Source organism: Brachyhypopomus gauderio, chromosome 17, assembly GCF_052324685.1.
Source record: "Brachyhypopomus gauderio isolate BG-103 chromosome 17, BGAUD_0.2, whole genome shotgun sequence".
Classification (NCBI taxonomy): Eukaryota; Metazoa; Chordata; class Actinopteri; order Gymnotiformes; family Hypopomidae; genus Brachyhypopomus; species Brachyhypopomus gauderio.
Genome location: NC_135227.1, coordinates 19,933,204 through 19,941,480, shown reverse-complemented (window position 1 = coordinate 19,941,480; position 8,277 = coordinate 19,933,204). Strand labels below are relative to the sequence as shown.

Genomic DNA, 8,277 nt, shown 5'->3' with positions numbered 1-8,277 from the left:
AATAGGTTCAGCTACGTGCCGTTCGGCGGTGGCGTGCGCAGGTGCATTGGGCGAGAATTTGCCGTGATTGTGCTGAAGACGCTGTGCGTGGAGCTCGCCACGGTGGAATGGGCCCTGGCCACAAAAACGTACCCGAGGATGCAAACGGTGCCGATCGTTCACCCAGTCAACGGGCTCCACGTGAATTTCAACTACCGAAATCACGGAGGCGGGAGAAACCGCAGGGAGTCCACGCATATATAGTAACCGGTACCGCCACACGAGCACAATACAAACAACCCTGCATTTGAAATTATTCCACCTTCGTCGAAATGGACCAGGTGAGAGACATGAGGGGGGGGCATCGTGTTTTAAACCATGGACGTCCGCGGGGGTTTTGGTCTTATTTAACCTGTGTAACCCAGTTCCCCTCTGGCACGTCGGGTTCAGTCCCTGCCTGTAAGTTACGCATGCTCATTAGCCCGAATAAGCCGTATTAAAGACTTCTGAACCGTTTCTGGTTGGGTTAGCGATGCGCGCGCGCGCGTGCACCTGCTCTGCACTCTCGTTTGGGCACGCGCTAACGTCAGAACATGTGAACACAGTGTTATCTAGTTAGAGAGATGTTTACCATTTTAACCAATGTTTATTCTAATTAATGTTTCGATCTGTGTCGTTATATAAGCATTTGTTTGTCAAATGAAGTAGCATTTTTAAATAAGCTCTATTTATATTTCATGTAATAGCCACATATGGATAGTCCACTAGGCAAAGAAATGAAAAAAAAATCAACAAATAGCAGTAGTTATTAGGGTTATTATTGTATGCTTACCGATGTGTATTATATAGTATGTAGTAATGTGATATCGCTTCATACCGCGTGAATACGCGTTAATAAGTAAATAAAACGCAAACTGTGAATAAAGATCCTCGGAGAAGGGTCAAACTGAAACAGGGAAGGAGAAACCAACAGCACTTTCGCTCTCTGACTGAGTTTATGTTTGTTTGTTTGTTTGTTTGTTTGTTTTAGATTGTCTTGATAATGACTGTATGATGACGTTTTACAGGATCACGTGTTTGTCCGTTGGCGGATTATTTTTTTTTCTGTGTAATCTGCTTTATCAGTAAACTCCTGACTATTCCTTCGTTGTTGTCCATTCACGTGAACACCCCATCAATAAAGAAATGCTTCGGGTTTAAGTAACGTTTTAAGATCTTCCGTGTTTCCTGTTCAATGTATTGAGATGCTAAATGTGAGCGTCGGTGAATTGACATTGGTCTTGATTTTCCACAATCATAACAATATCGACTTAAACAAACAACAAAATAATAATGACAATAATAAATACACAATAACGACTTAAACAACAAAATAATAATGACAATAATAAATACACAATACCGACTTAAACAAACAATAAAAAATAATAACAATAATACACAATACCGACTTAAACAACAAAATAATATCAATAATAAATACCGACAAACAACAAAATAATATCAATAATAAATACCGACAAACAACAAAATAATATCAGTAATAAATACCGACAAACAACAAAACTAACAATAGTGAAAGCAATAATAAATATTGGTGCTGTTATAAACTATCGTAAATACTGTTGTTATTATTGCTTATAAAAACAATAATAATGATAATTATTAATAATAATTAATAATGAATTAATTGTAATTATATAGGCTTATATAAATAATTCTATATATATATATATTATTGCCAACAACAACATTATTGTCATCCCTTTTAATATAGAATGTGAAATGTTGAGTCTTGTAAGACTGCAGTTCTATGCCATCACCTGTAGCACACAAGGTCAAAGGTGAGAAAGCAAAACAAATTTAAAAAATGACACCAAAATAAACATACAAACATGCAAAGAAAAGACGACATTAGACATCATCACCATGTAGTGATCCACCCACATTCATGTCTGAGTAACAGTGTAAATGTACAGTGAGAACAGAGAGAGTGAGAAGGAGTGGAAACAGAGGAGAAGACAGGGGTAAGAGAGGAGGAGGAGGTAGAGGTAACAGGGAGGAGAGGGGAGGAGACGGGGTGAGAGAGGAGGAGGAGATAGAGGTAACAGGGAGGAGAGGGGAGGAGACGGGGTGAGAGAGGAGGAGGAGATAGAGGTAACAGGGAGGAGAGGGGAGGAGACAGGGGTGAGAGGAGGAGGAGATAGAGGTAACGGAGGAGGAGAGGGGAGGAGACGAGGTGAGAGGAGGAGGAGATAGAGGTAACGGAGGAGGAGAGGGGAGGAGACGAGGTGAGAGAGGAGGAGGAGATAGAGGTAACAGGGAGGAGACGGGGTGAGAGAGGAGGAGGAGATAGAGGTAACGGAGGAGGAGAGGGGAGGAGACAGGGGTGAGAGAGGAGGAGGAGATAGAGGTAACGGAGGAGACGGTTAAGAGAGGAGGAGAGGGGAGAGATGCAGGTGACAGGGGAGGGGGATCAGAGGGAGGGAAACAAGGCAGAGAAGACTGAAAGGAGGGAAGAGAGAAGAGGAGGAGAGAGAAGGATGTTCCACATGGAAAAGCAAAAGAAAGATAAAGGCTTGAGTGGGTTTTTAAAGGAAGAAGTGTAGCATGCAGAAGAGGAATGAAGGGGTGGAGCACAGAGGGGGGCAGAGACAGCCTGGACAAAGAGACAGGACAGGGACACAGGACAGGTGAAGCAGGACAGAGAAATAGGACAGAGAGACATCCCAGGTGAAGCAGATCAGTGAGACAGTACAGAGAGACAGCCCAGGTGAGGCAGGTGAGAGAGTGAGACAGTACAGAGAGACAGCCCAGGTGAGAGAGTGAGACAGTACAGAGAGACAGCCCAGGTGAGAGAGTGAGACAGTACAGAGAGACAGCCCAGGTGAGAGAGTGAGACAGCTGAGAATGAAGTGGTGGGCCAGGTCCATGCACACACACCACCGCTGCTGGAAGGTGAACAGAGGAAAGCAGGAGACAAACTGGTCCTGAGTTTTGAGTTTGTTCTTCATGACAGAGAGCTGTGTGTGTTCTTCTGACACAGCCTCCTCCCACCTCCTACCCAGAACCTTTAGAAATAAAGCAGGAAGCAGATGGAGAGAAAGAGAGAGAGAGAGAGAGAGAGAGAGAGAGAGAGAGAGAGAGAGGGATGAAGTTAACAGAAAGACAACATGAAGAAGATGTGAGGCAAGGTTCAGTTGAACTTCTGAACCAGTGGGGTTGCGTGTGCATGAGTTGTGTAGATAACCCACAACTGCTCAAATCAAATTTACTATCATAGATTGCTAGCGGGATAAACAACATGCCAACATGATTTACAAGTAAGAGTGATTTATGTAGTCTCACACACACACACACACACACACACACACACACACACACACACACACACACACACACACACACACACACGGCTGCCAGGCTTTGCCTTAGGTCTTGATTAAATTTAATAATGTAATAACTGAAGTTCAGGAGAAGTATCACAAATATTTGTGTCCCTCCTCCGATCACATTCATGTACATACTCATTACTCCCAGTTTCCATGACGAGGAGTGACGTCTACCACACACCACTCCCCCTTCCATCTTTATCAATACCACCTAGCACAGGGAATACCACCCAGCACAGGGAATACCACCCAGCACAGAGAATACCACCCAGCACAGAGAATACCACCCAGCGCAGAGAATACCACCCAGCGCAGAGAATACCACCCAGCACAGGGAATACCACCCAGCACAGAGAATACCCCCCAGCACAGAGAATACCACCCAGCACAGATAATACCCCCCAGCACAGAGAATACCACCCAGCACAGATAATACCACCCAGCACAGGGAATACCACCCAGCACAGGGAATACCACCCAGCACAGAGAATACCACCCAGCACAGGGAATACCACCCAGCACAGAGAATACCCCCCAGCACAGAGAATACCACCCAGCACAGGGAATACCACCCAGCACAGAGAATACCACCCTGCACAGGGAATACCACCCAGCACAGAGAATACCACCCAGCACAGAGAATACCACCCAGCACAGGGAATACCATCCAGCACAGGGAATACCAGCCAGCACACTGAATACCACCCACCACAGATAATACCACCCAGCACAGAGAATACCACCCAGCACAGAGAATACCCCCCAGCACAGAGCCCACAGGGACATTTCTTTCTTGCTTTGAATATTTCTTTATTATTGTATGTGATATTGTTTTGTGTTCAGTAATTAGTAGGACACGGGACGTAAGTGCTGTCCACCAGCAGCTTCTTAATGCTCCGCCCTAAAGAGCCATTCAACCAATCAGATTCCATTCCTCTCAGGTGGGATCCATACAGGTGTTTGGCGGACTGTAATCAAGAGTGCAGTCAACATAAGTATGTGACTGTACCAGACCATCACTGTTTCAAAGTCAAAGTCAGATCCAACTGCTGGCATGTGTATTGAGAATGGTTTCTGCTCATATCATTACCTTAGACTCTGACAATAATCAAACAGTAAATATGTGGGTGGGGTTACAATCAAACACATTGCAACATCTTAGAGAGTGTGACGGACCCGTGTACACATGTGCATAAGAGCCCTGACCTTTCCTGTCTGTGTGAGTGTGTGTTTGTGTAAGAATGCAGAAACAGCAGCTGGTGTCTGCACTGTAATTACCCCCAAGCACCAAGGCTTCCTGTTCAAAAAACACACACACACACACACACACACACACAAACACACAAACACCCCTATGGTTCAACAAACGAGGGCAAAGTTGAGGTCAGAAGCCGTTTTCTTGTTCTCATGCCCTGGTTCAGTTTGTCTTCCAAACGATTAATCCCCTTTAAATCAGATGGTATGATATTTTTTAATGCATATTTGACAAATCTTTATCCTTTTATTCAAGTTTATGCAGTCCACTATACAGTTTGCAGATGTGTGTGCAGTTGTGCATGGCTGTGCACGTCTGTGCACGGCTGTGTGTATCTGTGCGTTGCTGTGTGTGTGTCTGTGTGTATCTGTGCGTGGCTGTGCGTGTGTCTGTGCATGGCTGTGCGTGTGTCTGTGCATGGCTGTGCGTGTGTCTGTGCATGGCTGTGTGTGTCTGTGCATGGCTGTGTGTGTCTGTGCGTGGCTGTGCATGGGTGTGTGTGTCTGCGTGGCTGTGTGTGTCTGCGTGGCTGTGCACGTCTACATTTGCTGTATGTTCCATTAATGGTCACTCCGTAACTCAATGTCCTTTAGACTCATGCATGCTTCTCAGGGTCAGTGTGGAGTTTGAGTACAGCCTCAATATCAGCTGGGCTGGGCTCACAGTCGAGGTTCCATTCGCTCATGTCCCCATCAGTCCCAGAGTGGGAGATCACGTACATCAACACACACACACACACACATTGCCTCCTCACGGAGGTTGACTGGACCCCAGACAGTCCACACCTTTGCTGTATCCCAGCCGAATACACACCTGAGCCAAACCACGCCAGAGTGTCCCCCCTCCCCCAGAGCGTCCCCCCTCCCCAATGCAGGCTTGTTAGGCACTTGGCTTGAACTAAGATATGAACCCTCTGAGGACTTGGTGGACAAATACTGCTAAAGACCATCAAAGTTAACTTATGTGGGTCCCCTCAACACCTTCATAGCTATGAGCAGGAAACAGGTGGGCACAGAGCACTTCAGGCCTGTGATTTCTATAGGAACAGGTTCTCTGGAATGAGCCAATCAAAGAAACATCGTCTCAGCCAGATGTAACCGGCTGTGTAATGTTAAGGAGTTTGCAGGGTGACTTAATTTACGGCACTTGGCAAACTTGCACATTTATCAGGATGACAATACACACATGCCCTGAAAGTGAAACCCATGACCTTGGTGTTGCTAGCTCTGCTACCTGCTCTACCAGGTACGCTACAGGAGGTGATACAAGAGATTCAGACTTCGAGGTGCAGTTCAAAACTATTACAAGCTCAAAGTCTCTAAGGTAAAGCTTTGAGTTGAAGTGGGGTGGGAGGTGTTGGGAAGATGGTTTGAGTTGGGAATGATGGTTTGAGTTGGGGAATGGATGGGTTCATAAAACCTGTGCAGCAGTGTGGGGAAAATAACACAGTTTGATGGTAAACTTATTCCTTGAAGAAAGTACAATGTAATTCACAAGCAGTAGGGGGAGAGAGGGAGAGAGAGAGAGAGAGAGAGAGAGAGAGAGAGAGTGTGTATTTGCGTCGCCCCAGGTGTGTTGAAGCAGTTGGAGGTGCATATTTTAAAGCCTTGTTTGCGTCAGATCTGACAGTGATCCAGAACACACTGGGAGGCTTTCAGGGTTCAGGGGGATGTGACTGGCACTCTTTAATAAAGCAAAGGCACTCTGATCATTTTTACTGGCCTTAATTACCTTCACCTCCATAAACCCACACAGTGTGCAATCATCCAATCATAATCTTCATAACTGACATTTATAGTTCAAAAAGTGCAAAACTAAACTCGAAGTTAGCATGAGTATAAACGTGTGTGTGTGTGTGTGTGTGCTGCTGCAGACAGCACTGTATGTTCTTGAAGATTTCCTTGATAGTTCAGAGAGGGGTCAAATTGTTCTAAGCCAGCAATTCAACTCTGACTCCTCAGGGTAACATACCAGCATTCATGACTAACTACCAGCCTTACACACTTACACAATCACCTCATATCCTCTCTTGCTAACAAAAGTACACAAACAAACATTCCCCCATGCATGTGTGCACACGATGTTGACTTTGGCACTTTAACATATATTTAAACAAACAGCTATCACTCTGATCACGGCTAGTGAAACAGATCCTTACAAAACGTATGGGAGAAGTTTAGGCTTTTTACTGCAAGAAAACTACTGTAAACTCCAAGACAGCTCAGAGGGGCAACTCAAATATCCAGCCTCAAGATATTGTCAACTCCAATGTCCAATTTCAGGATATAGTCAACTCAAATATCCAGCTTCAAAATATACTATGCTCACATATCCAACCTCAAGTTTTGCTCATCTCGCATCTACATCAAATGTACTCAACTCAAGTAATCAGCCTTAAAGTAAACTCAACTCTAAATATAGCCGCAAGCGGCGATTGCGGGATCCAAGGAAAGGCCCAGGGGCTCAACTCGCATCTACAGCATCAAGTGTACTCAACTCAAATAAATAGCCTCAAGTATTTTCAATGCAAATATCCAGCCTTATTCTCACAGCAGTGCTCTGGCATTTATCAAACAATTATTTATCAATAAAGCTCTGACTTTTAAAGAAGACAATTGTTGTCGCCAAAACAAGTTTTTTGAGTTAATGCAAAAGAGGGTCCCCATCACCCCTATTCATGTAGGGTTGCCATAGTCACCGAGCCTGCTTGTGGAAAACCCAAATTCTGCAGTTTACGTCCAAATCCAAATTCCAAAAGTGTTCTGAGCTCTACAGGCAACCAGCTGTCTCAGAGGCCAGAGGGCGAAGACCTTGGGCCTGATTTATAATGTCCACACTTGTGAACATTTACCAGTCCTTTCTGCACATGCACAACTGGAAAGGAAATGCCAATACATGCTCGATAATCATGTATTGATGTATCAATAATGTTCAATATAAGTGAAAGTCCAGGAAGATCTGAGCAGAGAAGTTGCACTTGCTGTTGTTTATGTACCTGTGCAGGTAAAGTTGGAGCAGCCAGAGGTGATGAGGAGGCAGGAAGAGGGCCGGGTGAAAACACTGATTATAGTTCCAGCCTCAGTTCGCCCTGCGGGGCTACGAACTAGATCGGGGGGGTTTGCGGTTGAGATGTCAATTCACCGCATGCCTGCCGGAGTTCACCTGAGTGCTGCTCACCTGCGTCAATGCTGACATCATCAGCACAGAGAGGAGTGCAGGGCAGGAGGTGAACTAAGTTCAAGAGCGACCGCCCGGGTCATGAAGATTCAGCCCCCTCTGGTGGTCACAGGGGGAACTACACGCTGGTGCTCACCTTCCAGACCCTCCTGCAGCGGGACGTTCAGCAGGAGGAGCAGGGGCTGCGTCTGCAGGGCGGGGTCCAGCACCTGGGTCCCACTGTCTGGTGAAGGTGGGTGGGTGTGTCGTGGGCGTGGCCTACTACAGGGGTGAGGAGGGTTTACTTCCACCCTAATTTGCCACGCCCAGTGCTGTTCATCGAGACCAAATGCCTTTGATGCCTGAACATCAGATCCAGGTATCAGATCCAGGTATCAGATCCACGTGTGCTGGCTTTACCTTTAACACTGTGTCTTTTGGAATGGAACCGTCTGGGATAAAGTTTAGTTTTACTCCACAAATCTACATCCCAAA

General features: G+C 45.6%; 1 protein-coding gene across 1 annotated transcript in view; it reads left to right on the top strand.

The window, feature by feature from the left end:
* Positions 1-1,167, top strand: part of cyp26c1 (cytochrome P450, family 26, subfamily C, polypeptide 1) — a 5,627-nt gene extending 4,460 nt beyond the window's left edge. The window contains 1 exon segment of the mRNA XM_076978866.1: positions 1-1,167. This exon segment is cut by the window's left edge and continues 132 nt beyond it. Coding sequence (XP_076834981.1) covers positions 1-243 — 243 coding nt within the window. The 3' untranslated portion in view covers positions 244-1,167.
* The last annotated feature ends 7,110 nt before the right edge of the window (positions 1,168-8,277 follow it).